Source organism: Rhododendron vialii, chromosome 11a, assembly GCF_030253575.1.
Source record: "Rhododendron vialii isolate Sample 1 chromosome 11a, ASM3025357v1".
Classification (NCBI taxonomy): domain Eukaryota; kingdom Viridiplantae; phylum Streptophyta; class Magnoliopsida; order Ericales; family Ericaceae; genus Rhododendron; species Rhododendron vialii.
Genome location: NC_080567.1, coordinates 23,579,602 through 23,595,761, shown reverse-complemented (window position 1 = coordinate 23,595,761; position 16,160 = coordinate 23,579,602). Strand labels below are relative to the sequence as shown.

The 16,160-nt window shown below is 39.1% G+C and overlaps 2 protein-coding genes across 2 annotated transcripts; one reads left to right on the top strand and one right to left on the bottom strand.

Moving 5' to 3' along the window:
• Positions 1–983: 983 nt before the first annotated feature.
• LOC131306580 (pentatricopeptide repeat-containing protein At1g43980, mitochondrial-like) lies at positions 984–5,479 on the bottom strand. Its single transcript, XM_058332900.1, has one exon. The coding sequence runs from the start codon at positions 5,394–5,396 to the stop codon at positions 3,477–3,479; it is 1,920 nt and encodes a 639-aa protein (XP_058188883.1). The 5' UTR covers positions 5,397–5,479; the 3' UTR covers positions 984–3,476.
• A 6,197-nt stretch (positions 5,480–11,676) lies between these two features.
• Positions 11,677–14,901, top strand: LOC131306579 (uncharacterized). The gene is made up of 2 exons (XM_058332899.1): positions 11,677–12,533; positions 14,420–14,901. The coding sequence occupies exons 1-2, from the start codon at positions 11,836–11,838 to the stop codon at positions 14,487–14,489; spliced, it is 768 nt and encodes a 255-aa protein (XP_058188882.1). The 5' UTR covers positions 11,677–11,835; the 3' UTR covers positions 14,490–14,901.
• Positions 14,902–16,160: the final 1,259 nt, after the last annotated feature.

Below are 16,160 nucleotides of genomic sequence, written 5' to 3'. Positions count from 1 at the left end.
GCATTTGCAGGGCTGTGACCATGGTGGGAAGTCGCCGGAAAAGCCATACGTCAAGAAATCGCAAGAGAAATTTGTACTGAGAGAAAAAGGCATATACCCTTAGGCACAACAAGCTCCTCCATTCCGAAGATGAGGACTTGGGGGCTTGTTGTGCCTAGCAGGGTAGTCGTGCCCAAAAATTAGGAATGGTCCCGAGCCAAAAAATGTGATCCAAACCGTTCACTATGTAGAGCTTGACATAGACTAAACTTGGAAGAATCAAATCGATCGGATATCAATGAACAAACGACATTTTGGGAAAGACAATGGCAGGTGAGGATGATGGAGACCACCCAATGTAAAGTCAGAAGGAAAACGTGGAGATGGATTTTGAGTTTGCTTACATGGACTCTCCACCCTTCTCCTGGTTATCTTCTCCTGCTTCCATGTATTTTGTTTGTTATTTTAATTTTAAATTTTTTTGGATTAATATAACTAGGATGATTTTTCCACTCGAAAAAAAAAAAAAAAAGAATTAGGAGTTTTTGAAGTTGATATTTCATACAAACGCACTTAGAAAATTATTTAACGTGTTTTGACTAATGAAAGCAATTTTGCGTCATTTTGAAAGTTGAGGGTAAAAAAAAACATTTTTTGAGTGCTTTTATACAACCAAGCCGCTAGTGTCAAAATCATTTTTCAAAAAATAATGCAATATCTTATTCGGCCAGCTTAACAAAATAAACATTACTACCATTTATTTTTATGAAGACACAAATGGTAAGAAAATTTCTTGTAAAATCTACCACATCATCTCTTCAAAGTGGCCTTTGAGTTGATGAAGAAAAGTCTGCAGAGAGTAGATAACTGAGTTTGAACCATTGAGTAAAATTACGATATAAAAAATAAAAAAAAAAGATTCGTAGGTCATTAGATAAACCCACAAGAAACTAATATAATTAGTAATTACCTATAAATAAATATAATACAAAAACCCACCATTTCTTGGAACCGGAAAAGGACTCCACATATCAGTATGAACTATTATGAAAGGGTAAATCATGACATACTTACAACCTCCGCACTCATAAATGTCACTAACAAAAATATAACCCCAAATAGCTAACTTTAAGTTGAAGTTTTCAAATGTTCGCTAGAGGAATGACCTAATCTAGAATGTCGAAGATAAACAAGACAAGACAAGACATCTAATCTGAAAAGAAAGTCCATAAGGTAGTGGAAGACGACTCGATAGCGATGTGCAAGCGTTTCATTTTATAGAAATCAGTAACTCTACACCAAATCTCAATCTGCTTCTTGGACGCTCAATCCAGAACAAGACTACCATAGAAGAGAATAAGACATAAAAAAATAAGAAAAAGAAAAAAGAAATCAGATAATTGACTAATTGAAAGAATGGTTACAGATAATTGAGAAGCATAGAAAACAAACATGAAAAGCAAAACAACGATGCACTACAAAGAACAAAACCAATAGAATCAACGTGCAAGGGGAAGCCATTTACCGTCGCAATACAAATGGGGGAGACAGGGAAACACAGAGTTATTGAGTGAGACAATGGGAGTCATATGATGGGAAGAATCAGAATTAAAAAATCATGTGGTAGGTGAGATACCTGTGGTATAAGAACCATGTAAATTGTTAGCACCACTGAAGCTTGTGGATGATTCCTTGAGTAGTAGCCACGAACTGCTCAAACAATGGAGGTGAAACACCCCCAGAGGTAAGAGAGAACAAAGGGCGAGAAAGCTAATCTGATTCTGACCTCTAGAGGATGACACAGTAATCAAGGGAGAAGAACGGAATCCCTTTGACTGCAAAGCTTCAGGCGTGCATTCTTTCAATGTCCCTTTTGATGGCAAAAATTGCGCTCATCCACAGTAACTCGAGGCTTGGTCTTACCCGTGACACTAATAACATGCATTTGTTAGTCCGACATGGTGGCCAAGTGCAAATGCAAATCTAAATCTGAAGCTGACACATTTTTGAAGAAGATGCAAATGGAGGGAAGAAGATGACCGTCAGGTGGTTGGCGACAAGATAATAACTTGCAGGGACAGCAGTGACGGCGCCTAGTGCAAAACGAACAAGCTGTACGAATACCTGCTCTGGTACCATGATATAAAGCAAAAGAGAACCAAAAGTAACTGTCTACAGCAAAATGAGATTGGTCTTATGTAAATACAAAGCCAACCACTAGGTTATACATCCAAACCATAAGTTACTCTAAGAAACATAAATCCAAACTATCCTCGCAGAACCAGATAAATGACAAGAACATAAACATTAATCACAATACGTGCACAAACATAACGTCATACATTAGGGAAAGTCACAAGTGCGAAACGAACTCTTGTAGGGTACCAAACACCTAGCTCAGAGTTTCCACTTACATTTAAATAGTGTTAAGAATAAGTTTGGCTGATTCTTAAAAACTACTTAACCATGAACATGAGGTTAAAACAATTGTCCTCGAACAGAGTGCTATAATCAGAAAAGATTCAAAACTTGAATACTGGAGGATAACCAGACCCAGAAACTAAACTCGTAAGTTGCTCGTTGCTTCACTGGTTGGAGATAGCTTGCATTCCAGAATGCTACAAGCTTGCTTTCTCGGTCTTTGCGCAATGTAGGAAGACTCTTTGGTGTGCTTAAAACTTCGTATAGTAACTCAAATCCAGTAAACTCTGCTCTTTTTTTAGCTGACCAGTGAACTATGCTAATAATGAAATGGGTGCATATTTCCGAACAAGTAACAATCATTGCATCAGCATTTGAGACCATGATTGAAGAGCAGCCCAAGAGCCACAGTAAGATTGACCAAGTATGACCAAGCGGTCAAACAGTCTTTTCGCTTGTAGAATAAGGCTGCACACACCCAATCCTTCCTTCTCCAGCGAGAGCCTTGTGCACTAAGTAGCCCTTTAACATCTGAGGCCATAACTCAAGCATGTATCAACATCAGATGCCAACTCTTTTGTCCAAAAACTGCATCACCTGAATAACCCAAACCACCCTGAAAGTACAAGTCTGACTGATGCCATTGCCAACAGTACCCTTAGGTCCATTCTTGAACTACTACACGATTTACATGCTTCTCCACACTAAAAGACGCTTAATTGCATCTTCATTTAGACCTGTATTTTTTCCTCAGTCTTGCTGAGCAATGGACAATAAACAATTACCCAAACTGACCAGAAACACGAAAACTAGCAAAGTCTTCTTCCAACTTCTCTGTCCCAAAAGTTGAACTTTCTAAAAGCACGGATGAAAATTATGCATCCCTAGTATGTGATCAAAATGAAATAATAACCCCCAGTTGTCACATTGAATTACAAACGGATAAAAACAACCCCAACTGTACCAAGACACCGTAATTTACTGCTTCATTGTATCAAAAAGAATAAAATATATGTATCAATTTATAAGACAAGTAACTTTCTACTTCGTTTCTAGTCTATTACTCTTTCTTCCCCTTAAAGCTCACTTTCACAGTGATCATAGACAGAACCTTCAATCGCCATCTCAGAAATAAGTAATGCAAGCATCGAATAAATGTCTTTATCTTCGTAACGAGATATATGGTTTTCTTTAAAAACGAACGAGTGGTTTCTTATCCCAATCCAACTGCATCCAATAACCTTCTTTTCACTGCTCTCTTTCAAGGCCTTCCTCACTCGAACCATGCTCTCCCATTTGCCCCTCATCTCATAGGCCCGATCGAGTACCAGATAGGGTAGAGATGAATGTGGATCATACTCTATCAACCTCTCCGCTACTCTTTCGGTGAAATTCAAATCTCCATCAGCCCCAATACCTTGAAGAATGGATGCCCAAATTATAGGACTGGGCTCATGAGGCATTGCCTCTACAATATCCATGGCTTCTTTGAGTTTACCTGCTCGAATCATCATATTCACTACACAATGATAATGCTCATCCCTTGGTACTATTCCATATGCCTTCTCCATTGAGAAAAAGACTCTCTTTCCTTCTTCTAAAAAGCCCCCATAGCTGCATGCCAATAGAACCCCAACTAAAGTAATTCGATCCGGCTTTGGACCTATTCTAAGTAGTTCCTGGAAGAGGTCAAGGGTTTCAGCTACTCTCCCATTCTGAGTCAAACCTAAAATAATTGTGTTCCAAGATATCAAATCTTTTGGATCGATTTCAGCAAATATATTTATGGAATTGTCAATCAATCCATATTTGGCATACATTTCTACAAGTGAACTCCCAACCACCGCATCAGATTCCATACCTAATTTGAAAACCAAGGAATGGAGTTGACTCCCCTGCTCTGCTGGAAGAAGAGAAGAAGCAGAGCTCAGAACACTGCTGAGCATGAATTTAGTCGGGCTGAGGTGATCTCTCATTGTAAGGACAAAAAGTTGCAAAGCATCCTCTCCAAAACCATGCCTTGCGTAGCTCGAAATCATAGAATTACAAACAGCAGAATCCTGTACAATTGTTTCTTCAAAGAGCTGAATTGAATCCTCCAATCTGTTGCATTTGGAAAATAGGTCAATGGCAGCACTTGATACAATGGTGTTAGAAAGAAACCCGAGTTTGACGCAGAAAGCAAGTATTTGCTTACCCTTTTCCAAATCTCGCAAGTTGGTACAAACACTAGTCACTATCGATACTGTAAACTTGTCAGGTGAGTATCCAACAGATACCATCAAACAGAACTGATGCAAAGCCATTTCCCCGTGTCCACATTTCCAACATCCCGAAATCAACGAGTTCCAAGACACAACATCCACCTCCTCCAATGTTAGAAACACTGCAAAGGCATAATCCACAAGCCCGAGCGTCCCGTACATGTTAATCAAGGAATTCCCAACCACCACATTTGACAACAAATCCACCCCACTTCTCATCATGCTACCATGAATCTGCTTGCCATAACAAGCACTCGTCACGCACGATGCCATAATCGAGAATGTGAATTCATTAGGCCTCATACCCTCATTCTGCATCCCCCTAAAAAGTTCCAATGCACTATCAAAAACCCCATTTGAAGCATATCCTGAAATAACCGAGTTCCAACTCACAACATCACTTTTGGGTATTTTCTCAAACACATTACGTGCACCTTCGAGGTTTCCAGAGTCTACATACACCCTCAAGCAAATGTTCCAAGAAATGGTGTTCTTGCTGGCTATGTCATCAAATGCTTGCAAAGCAGCACTAAAGGTTCCGACTTTGGAGTACAGATCGATGCAGCGGTTACCCAGAAAAGTGTGGCGGTTGAAACCGACTTTAATCAACTGGGCATGGGTTGATTTGAAAAAAATCAAAGATTTCAGTGAGAGGCAGTGGTCTATGAGGTTGGAGTAAAAGGAGAGTGATTTTGTGTGAAGCCCATGAGATTTAATACGAAAAGGGTACATACAAATACTATACTACCATCATCAAAGATAAGTGCTTTTCGCTACAAGCTCAAAGCTTCGCGCAAGGCAACTATATAGCGTATCACCCAAAACGAAAATTAGGCAACTATATAGCGTATCACCCAAAACGAAAATTCAAGAACTTCTACGATTGCATTGACGGGGTTACGTGATGCCCCTACACCCCTCAACGTCACACATTATTGGAAAAAAATTCAGTGCTAGGTGGGTACCACGTGATTCCTGCTCTGTACATCCGAGCCATCAATTGCATTTTTGGATAGCTCGAAATTTTTTTTTTTAACAGAGATGGCTCGGATTTGGAGAGTTAAAATGAGAGAGATTATTGGGGTGAAAATAGAGAGATAAAAAGGAGAGAAATTGTTGGGGGGTGAGGAGAGAGAAAGAGTTTCATTCTGAGCGGTCCAAAAATATATCGGACGGCTCGAATGTGCCGAGCGGATATACCCACCTACCACTGAAAATTTTGGACGAAAAGAAACATATACTTCCTCCGTTGCATAAATGTCCGAGAATTCGCGCATTTTCAAATAGTAATAAGGAACATAGTTTGCAGCCAGCTACCAGAGAGGGCGTCATTGACAAACACGCTTTCGTTATAAACTTTAAAGAGCACGCGTATAGTTAAAGCATCCATCGTGGTCCTCCCATGACACTGAGAGACTCGAAACACAACCCCTCTCTCTCTCCAATACCATCAAAACCTGGACTTCAACCCCACAGAATACTCCGAACAAATTTGTTAGTCACAATGCAGAATACTCCGAACAAATTCCGCACTCAACTCATCTCATGTTCTAAAGAAAAGAAAGCCATTAACTCCTCTGTTTCTACGGAGTATTTTTTAACTTTTCGCATCTCTACTGCATTTATAGATTAGTCTCTTGTTCACAAGTCTTTCACGCCAAACATCTCTTATGAGCCCACACAGTAGAGAAATTTAAAAAAAACAAAAAAGAAAACACTCCAATATGGAAGGGGGAGGAACAGTACGATCTGGATGTGGCAGATTTTTTTGCTACTTCAATGAATTATTGGAGTTCTTCATTTCGTTTTGTTTAAATTAAAGCGGTGGAGCTAGCTAGCAGTGGAATAACAAACACTTGAGTGCTCAACTTACACCTCTCCACTATTGTCCCCTTTGCTTAACTATTGCACTTCCTTGTTCTTATTATGATATAATAAAACCAATCTGGCCGGATATTAGGAAAAATTATTCAATGTTGCCTGAGTATTCAGTGCCTCTAGGCATGATAGGTTAAGTGCTGATTGGGTTTGAGCTTTCACAGTCTATGGAGATCTACGGTACCTCCATATATTTTGTTACTTGCACTAAGGGGGTGTTCGGACAAATAAGTCAAAATGGCTTATTTTTTGTTCTTATTCAAATTTTTTTCGTATCACTCGGCTTATTGTCATTTTTTTGGGGATTATTGCATTCTCACGACAAGAGGAATCTAAAAAGTAAAAAAATTTGACCGAAATCCAATTTTTTTTGAATAAAGACGAAAGTAAATCAATAAGCCAATTTTTTCGTCTTTATTCAAAAAAAATTAGATTTCGGTCAAAATTTTTTACTTTTTAGATTCTTCTTGTTGTGAGGATGCAATAATCCCCAAAAAAATGACAATAAGCCAAGTGATACGAAAAAAATTTAAATAAGGACAAAAAATAAGCCACTGTGGCTTATTTGTCCGAACGGGCCCTAAGTGTTCAGGTCAAAAGTGAGTCTATGATTAGTCAAGTCGTGTCGTTATTAATGGTAGCAGATCCCTGCCCAGCTCCAAATTGCGGGTGGGATGTGCTTTGTCACCACAGATACTAAGGAAGGTTGTTGGGATCATGCAACGAGGAAGTTGAATCTCTAAGAGAGAAAGATTGTAAGAGCATTTCAAGTGTTGACCCAAAATTTTACCCAAATTTGGGTCAAAACTCATTTTGAATCAGGCTCGATCCAATGGCAAAATAATCTTTTATCCAAATATATTATTTTTTAAGTATTCAATGGCAATAATGTAAGTAATATAAGGAAACAAATTTGATTTAGGGTAGAGAGTGACTGACTGCTGTGAAAAAAGAAGAAGAAGAAGAAGAACTCGGCCCACCTCTATAACCACCGCCAACCACCCAAATAGTCTATCACTTACCACCACCCACAGAATTCTGATCCATATATCCCCACTTCTTTTCCATCTGTAGGAACTCGTCCTGGTGGCGGCAGCCATGAGAGAGAGAGAGAGAGTTGCAGGTATCCAAGCTTGAGAAAACCGACGCCATGCTTTTAGAATGACATGAAATGAGCCGTTGAAAAGAGAAAAGAGTTGTTAGAATATTGGGGAAAAAAATAGGGAGAGACTTGAGTTGTTTGTCTCAAATTTGAGGAAAGAAATGGGTAAAACCCATAATGGGAAAGGGTTTGGGTCAAAAATTGGAGAGGGTTTTTTGTGGATTTTGTCCAAATTTTAAATTTGGGTCTTAAAATAGATCAAGGTTGGAAATGCTCTAATACCCCAGATTTGGAAGAAGTGAGTACTTAGTCTCATATTGGTTGGGAGCTTTTACTTGCTATATTCAACATCCACCTAAGGCAACATGACACCTTTTAAGGTATAATTTTTAAGGTCAAGTGTCCAGGCCGAAAGGTAATCAACGGTCAGTCAGGCCTAGTCGTTACACCACTGATGTCAATTCTTGAAGCCATAAATAGTTGCATTGGATTGAAGGTAAGAAGGGATCATTTAATTGTCTTCTTTTTAAAAGTTCTTGTCTTGTGGTTGTTACATTTCAATTGTTTGGAATGTAACAGAATCATATATACCTCCGTGGATGAACCTCGCAAGAACTCCTCCTTGTCCATCACAATCGCCTTAATTACTTGATTGACGAATATGTTGGCAAGTCCATAGGGAAATTTCTAGATAAATTGCTCATGCATGACCTCAAAACTTTATTGAATAATAATATTTACAAAGATTTCGAATAAAAGCAGTAGCATTGATTTTACGGTGGACTTGCTAGCTGGATATGATATGGGGCGTGTGTCTCTGTCTGATGGAAATTCTTTGATATTGCCATCCTGTCCTTTTCGTTACGTATTTCCAAAGACTAATAATACTGCCATGGAAGAAGTAGAACCAAAGATTGTTGTTGTAGCACAGTCAGTACTTTTGTTTCATTTTTACTTGGTCTTCTAAACTACTCGATCTGATTGATTCTTTTTTTGATGATGAGAAATGGGAAGAACCTACTCTAAGCTACATGGCTTACATCCAATCCAGTGAAAAGGGATCATGATTCACCTCCAACCGTCTGCGGCCGTAAACGAACCGAGCAACTCGAGAGTTCGGTTTGTTAGCTCAGCTCGAGCTTTCAGCTCGTTTAATAAACGAGCCGTGGAGCTAGGCTCGTTCGACAAAAGCTCGACTTGTTAAGGGAAGCTCGGCTCAATTAAAGAAGCTCGTTTAGTGAATGACTAAGCTCAACTCGGCTCGTTCGACAAAAGCTCGACTTGTTAAGGGAGGCTCGGCTCGATTAAAGAGGCTCGTTTAGTGAATGACTAAGCTCAGCTCGTTAAAACCTCAGTTTATTAAGGTTAGAGCTCAAATTTTTGGCTCATTTAGTCAAATGAACCGAGCTTGAACTCGACGCGGCTCATTTACAGCCTTACAACTGTCTCATTTACGGGCCGTTTGCCGGCCGGATTAAATCAAGACCGACAAATCAGTGTAAAATAGCAATTTCACACGTGCTATCCGGTCAATATCAATGGACCATATATAGCTTCGCTTAATTTCTCGATCCTGCCGAAGTTTGGTTTTCCTCTCCAAATACGTTGCCTAACAAACAGTGAGTGGTTAATAAACTACCCAACGACAAAATAAAAAAGTGGGCAGTAATAAATTAAAGCAGCCACCTTATTGATCCCCCCAAAAAAGCTGCAACCTTTTGCACCAAATTTTTTGGAGTAAAAGCAAAAGAGGGTGGAATGGGATTTTGGTCACGTAATCCTTTAAACAAGTCATACGTTCATATTTTCAAGCACTACGCTCGCGCTCTTTAACATCGCTCTTACAAATTTTAGTGTAATTTGTGATGTAATTCGAAACGCTTTTTTCATTCACGCTTTCGCTCACACACGCAACCGCGAATTATTTGACTTATAATAGGATCCTCTCCCCTAGGAGGTGGATACATTTATTTTGAATAATCAATACATTTATTTTTTGGAGCTCATTGAAAACATTAATGATGTTAAAAATCATGTCAAGAAAACAAGAAATCTGAATACATTATGTCTTGTAGGAACATACAAATGAAGAATGAACAAATCAACATGATTTTAGAGAGATTAAATATTCCTGATGATATTTGTTTGATTGATATAATCTTAAAACATGTTTATCTTCAAAAAAAAAATACATTCAAATGAATGACTTTTTTTTATTGTCGATGTGGATCTAGAAAGAGCCTACAAATGAATGAAGGATCAGGTCCACCACACACTTAAATTGAGGATCTCATTCATCCAAAAGGGTATACACTCCCTAAAATCAGGACTTTTTCACTTTCACTTACTGGGGTGGGGTATTTCTAACAAAAAAGGTGAAAGGGTTGTTGTCTAATTGGTGAAGAGTGTAGATTCAACTTACTTGGTTAATTGTATTAAATGATGGAGTAGTTTTGGGTTGTATGACATCAAAACTGCATAAGCAAATTACCACATCCACCATGAGAGAAGAAATATCAGAAAAGTTGGAAAGGGACAAGCAAGTCTTTTCCTTCCCTAGAAAAAAACAAAAAGAAAGAATGAGACAGACGAGATGAAGAAAAATGAGCCCACCCATCTAGAAAGCTTGACTTTATGAAAAGACTAAAACACCTCCCGCAAATTAAGTCACACCATCAATACAAAAAACATAATGCTAACCACAGCCCAATAAACAATAATTAATGTGTAAAAAATAAATTGATATCTACAAAAAATATGTAGATGTATGTAGAAAATGCATTAATATTGATGAAAAGTGCGTTGAACTTTTTCTTTTGTGTTTTTGGAATATTACCCGTGCATCATCCATTATTTAGTAAGTTGAGGTTAGCAAAATCGAAACAAAAATACTAGATACAAACATGAACATAATTTTCCAGAATTTACACAGATTACACCTGCAGATTCATATGACAATGATATTCTGACAATAAGAGGTCATACTATTAATTAATTAATGGGTGTTTTGATTTCAATTGTTTACAATTCTGTGGAGTTCTTTTTTACCTGTTTGTACACCATTACTCAACAAATAGTCAAATAGTAATCTTCATAAACAAATGATTCATTGACGAAATTTAATGAGACGAGAAATATTGAAAAGTGATATATAAAATAATCATTCAAAATGGTTTGATAGTAACATAAACAAATTGACCAGCTAAAGTTTCCCCTCCCCCACCCCGATTTAGATGGTAATTTATGTCAACCACGTCATTAGGCATGAATTCTTCTGTTAAACATATTTTTCCCCACATGGTTACTTTTAAAACCAAAAATACTGCCGACACATTTACCCTTTGGACGAGCAAAGACTGGTAGGAACCAGAGAGATTAGTCTTGTGATGCGCGCAAACTGATCCGGAAATCACTATTCATTCCAAAAAAGAAGAAGAAGAGATACAGATGTATTCTGCCCACACGATGACATGATATAGGAACCCAGCTCCTCCTCTCCCATTTCTCTCTCTCCCGTCCCCGTCCAATTTGCAATTTGAAATTTGTGGGGCCATCATGGACCCAGAACAACGACCAGGACCGTTTATGTTGTAGATGTCGTCGATAACTTCAACCCCACCAAAAATCATCTTTATCGGATCCCGTTTGATACTTGATTGTTTCACCTTTATATTGAAAAAAAAAAATACCGTTGATTTTGGATTCAACCCCATTTTTGTATGTATTTTTTCAATTTAAATGCGTGCTGATCAAGTATGGATCAAGATGATTTTAGTGTGGTTGAAGTTCTCAAGGAAATCTGTATGGATCAAGATGATTTTAGTGCGGTTGAAGTTCTCAAGGAAATCTATAACAAGAACAGTTTCGAGCATTGTTGTGGGTTCGAAATGGACCCCCAAAATTGTAAACTGAATGGGCACCGGAGACAAAGAAATGGGAGAGGAGCCGGTTCCTATGATATATTGCAAACTCGCATCGGACGGTTTTGAATACATGATTATATATGTGCACTGACATCTACGTCAATACAGTTTGCTCTTTATCTAAAATAAAAAAATCCTTAATAAAGCAAGTGACAAAAAACCAATTTGGTCATTGATCACAAACCCACCCCACCAACCTCTCAGCCCCATCATCTCCAATTCACCTCTTCATCCCTCCCAACAACCCAAAAAAAAAAAACCAAAAACCATGTTTGATCCAAAACCTGATCTCCCAAACCTCCATGCTCACACCTTCAACCCCACCTCACGCATCAACGAAAGATGGGCAGACGCGAACATCGAATCCCGGGTTCGAAAAACATCAGAAAACTATCAGAGTTACCGGAGTCACAGGGCAGCAGAGGATGATACAGAGGACGATTCGGGTTTTTCGTCGCCGCCGTTGTGGAAGACGAACTACAAGCACCTCTCGCCGAACTCGAGGTCCCAGGCTATAGCCAGAGGCCAATGGGAGCTCATGGAGATGGTCAAAACCATGCCCGAATCGTGTTACGAGCTTTCGCTGAGGGATATTGTCGAGCACCCTATCAGAGCGCAGTCCGCAGAGGACCGTTTGGTTGATGATGAGAAAGTCTTGGCGAGAAAACCGTCGAGGGGGGTTAAGAGAGAGGAGAGCAGAGTGAAGATGGTGAGGAGCCGGAGCAGAGAGAATAATCACGGCGGGGGGTTGCTCTTGAAGATGGCGTTTCCGTTTAGTCTGGGGTCGAAGAAGAAGAAGAAGAACTTGGCGGGGACGAATAGTTTTTCGAGGGTTTCGCCGCGGCCGGAGGGGGTGGATAGGGGCGGGAAAGGTGGTGAGAAGGAGTGGTGGAAGAAGAGGTTTTCGAGCGAGAGCGGGGGAGGGAGTGGGAGTAGCGGCGGTAGCAGCAGCAGCAGTAGCGGCAGGTACGTTCACTTTTTTTAGAGCTCGTCGAAACATCAATCATGTTAAAATCACAACTTAATTGGGTATATGGATCAGTATGATTTTGATAAACTATTTATCTTGAGATAAATGAATTTCAATTCGGAGCGATAGTAGCGGTGGGTATGTTAATCTTAAATGTTCTGGTTGTCCTTTGAAAAGCATGGGCTACGCTTTTTTGCTCAAATGCTCTGTACCTAATTTCCCATGTACTAGTAGTATTCTAGTACATAAATTTGCCATTGGATCACGTGATAATTTCTTAATTCCTGAAAATGCATTGGGACATCGGTACTGGCAAAATTAGTGCGGACGATTTGGGGAGTATTCGAGTTCAAATATTTACTAATGAGAATTTCTTATTTCTCGAAAATGCATCGGAGTTCCGGTGAAATTGGTACACAGGACTTGGGGAGTATTTGCCTTTGATCGAAAGCTGTGAGCAATCCAAACATTATGGCCTCCTAGAGTGAAAAATGCCATATGAACACCAAATTGGGCTTGTTTTAACCAGCGAAACCAACTTACATGTTTGTGTCGTATCCAACTCGGAGTAGGAAAATTCTGAACCGAGGCTTTTGTCACTGGGTACAATCTTTTTAGCAGCTTTGGTGCAAAGTTCATGTTGATTCTGTTGCTTTTATGGAGTAGTTGCTTTCATGTTCGTTTTGGGTTTTGAAGGAGGTTTGAGTGGAGAGTGTATCGGGGACCGTGCGCAGGGCTTTAAAGCCCCCAAACGAACAAGCCAGATTGGGGTTGCTTTTGGATCTGTAGAACAGTTTGTAATCTCAAAACTGGGGTTGCTTGTAAGAAAATCCCATCTGACAAGGAAAACAACACTTGCGAAACCCAGAAAAATGTTTTGATTATTACTAATAATCACTAAGTATTCTTTTTTCTTTTTTTGCTAAAAGGAAGATTCGTTAACTTCATTACGAGTACAAAGTTCTGGGGTAGGTAATCCCCATAGCATCAAACATAAGTTGCGAAGTAATGCAAAGTACGAGGAGATGAGAAAACTGGAAACATGTCATTAGGATGACTTGATTGAATCGTAATGTCTTGAGGAAAACTAGATTGCTCGGTAAGGATGTCTGCGCATTGATTTGCTTCTCGGAAGACGTCCTCAACTGGCGGGCTTACCCATTGTCTGGAGCAGGTGCCTGCATTCGAAAACAAGATTACAAAAATTATGAGTATCCATATTAGTGTCCTTGAGTAAGGGAATAATGGCTTGAGCATCAATTTCAACTTGAATAGGGAGCAAATGCAAATTCTTTGCCGGTTATGACCCCTCCTAGTTCTATAGCAATCATTGAATTTGGTTAGGGAAGTGGTTGTATAATTTTGACTTCCATGGCACTAATGCCAAAACCCTAATTACACTGAATATGTGCTCTAATTATATAGATACCTATGTCTATTAACCTATTTTATTGCAGTGGTTACCTATCCTAGCAACCTTCTACAGTGAACAAATTTGATCAAATCATTGGACTTGGTAGACCCAACTTGATGCTTCAGAGCATTGGCAGGTCACCAACTCTTGTAATGGGCAAAAAGTAATCAACTAGTTGATTCTTCAACTATCTCTTGGTTGCATATACTTCACGTGAGACTAGCAGACAACCCGTGTGATGCACGGGATGTTGAAAATGATTAGAAGTTACATGTATCATTTCCTATCGGCCTGGGATACAGCTACGAAAAAAGTATAATGAAGAATCTGCTTCATAATGGATAGATACGCTTGGTTCGGGTATCCTTCACATTTTCAATTGTTCGTCCCATTGGGCGTGTAGAGTAAATTTTTTGGTTCGCCATCAACTAATTTCTAATAATTGTAATGGTTCTTGATCTTTTGCAGGAAGAAAAGTGGTTGCTCACTCGGTTGCTGGTCCTTCCTCACTAAGAGAAACATGAAAACTTCAAAGTGAAAGACGTCGTTATACTACTCCTGAGACTCAATAGAATGCTTTAGGAATATACCGCTAAAGGCTAAAGCGAGTGTGACGTAGCACATGTGAATTCCCTTGAAATTTTGGAGGAGGTTGGTTGTTTTCTTTCCCATCTTTAATTTCTTATAATCTCCTTAAGGCTCTGTTTGCCAAGATATTGTTCTTCAAAGCGATGCTTCAGCCTGTGGATGTACAGCTGCAATCTGTTTAATTTCTTATAATCTTATTAAGGCTCTGTTTGCCAAGATATTGTTCTTAAAAGTGATGCTTCAGCTTGTGGATGTACAGCTGCAATCTGTTCATATATTTTTCATGCTTCTGTGTCTATGGATGGACTGGAATTTCTGCAGAAATTGCACGAGATTATGATCAAACTTCAGTTTTTATGGCACCCGAATTCTTGAATGATACTGTAAAGTGAGTTCTCATATTGTATTAACGATTTGTGTAGTGGTAGAAGATTCTTCTTTTTTGCTTTAGATTTAGCACTACCTTGCTAAGAACAGTAAAATCATCTCTTAAAGTGTGTTGCTAGTTGTGAAAATGATCCGTCGAGTGCTTTTTCAACAATCATATAAAGGAGAAGGGCCGGTGGTGGGCATTTGGGGAAGCCAGAAAGATCAGGTGTCTTCATTCAAGCAACGGTATAGAAGAATAATGAATCAATGTGAGAGGTTGGGGTTGGGGAAAGAGAGCCGAGTTGATCAAACATTCAAGCAACGGGACAGAAGAATAATGAGATGATGTGAGAGGCCGGGGTAGGGGAAAGAGCCAAGTCGATCAGGCTTGACGACCGGAAGCAAAACCAGATCCGGATTTGGCTGAAAAAGAAGCAACGGTATGTGTACCATGACCATCACCATTGATAAAGAAGAATCTTTCTAAATCATTTAGGGACAGCGAGGCCTTCAAGCATTTCGAAAGCTGCTCAGGTTGTAAATGACATAGCGTTCCTGATAGAAAATGAAGAATCGTTTAAGAAAGAACGAATATTCAAGTTCTTTTTCGCAAAGACGTTCCGCCCCGACGAGTCATCTACTTAAAAGGACCCTTCCTAGCTCAACCAGGGAGAGAGAGTGTTTGACCAAAGCCAAAAAAGAGGTTGATCCACATCATTTCCACGCTGCTGTATTTGTTCACGGCAGCCCCTGCTTCCAATGATCTTGTCTTCACAGGAACAACAAAAACCACCATTCTGCTCTTTCCTTTTTTGGGGCCTACCTTACTACTAGTCTATACAGCTCTCAGGGAAATCTATATATTTTGTTTATTTTAAAAATCACTTGCGGGATAAACTTAAAATGGTTGTGTTTTTAATTTCAACAAGAAGCAAAAGTAAATTTTATCTGTTCTGTATGATTGTCCAAAAAATGGCACTGGAAAATATTTTTAACCAACGAAACAATTTTATACGTCTAAAACAGTTCACACTCTTTCATAAGTTTTTCACGCATATTTCAACACTCTTTTAATCTTAATCATAACAACTGGCCCCCGTGACTTATAACCAAGTAAAACATTAGATCGATTGGACGTCGGTATGTATCTAAACGCAACATATATATTAGCAAATAAGTATGATTTGATTAAGCTATTATTGATACCCGATCAACTTTTTTTAACATGAACATACGGAGTATATATATTGAA

Excerpts from the sequence above, each read along its gene's own strand:
- LOC131306579 (XM_058332899.1), top strand. The coding sequence starts at position 11,836 with ATGTTTGATCCAAAACCTGATCTCCCAAACCTCCATGCTCACACCTTC. Across the intron at positions 12,534-14,419 it reads AGCAGCAGCAGTAGCGGCAG|GAAGAAAAGTGGTTGCTCAC; the intron begins GTACGTTCACTT and ends GATCTTTTGCAG.
- LOC131306580 (XM_058332900.1), bottom strand. The coding sequence starts at position 5,396 with ATGTACCCTTTTCGTATTAAATCTCATGGGCTTCACACAAAATCACTC.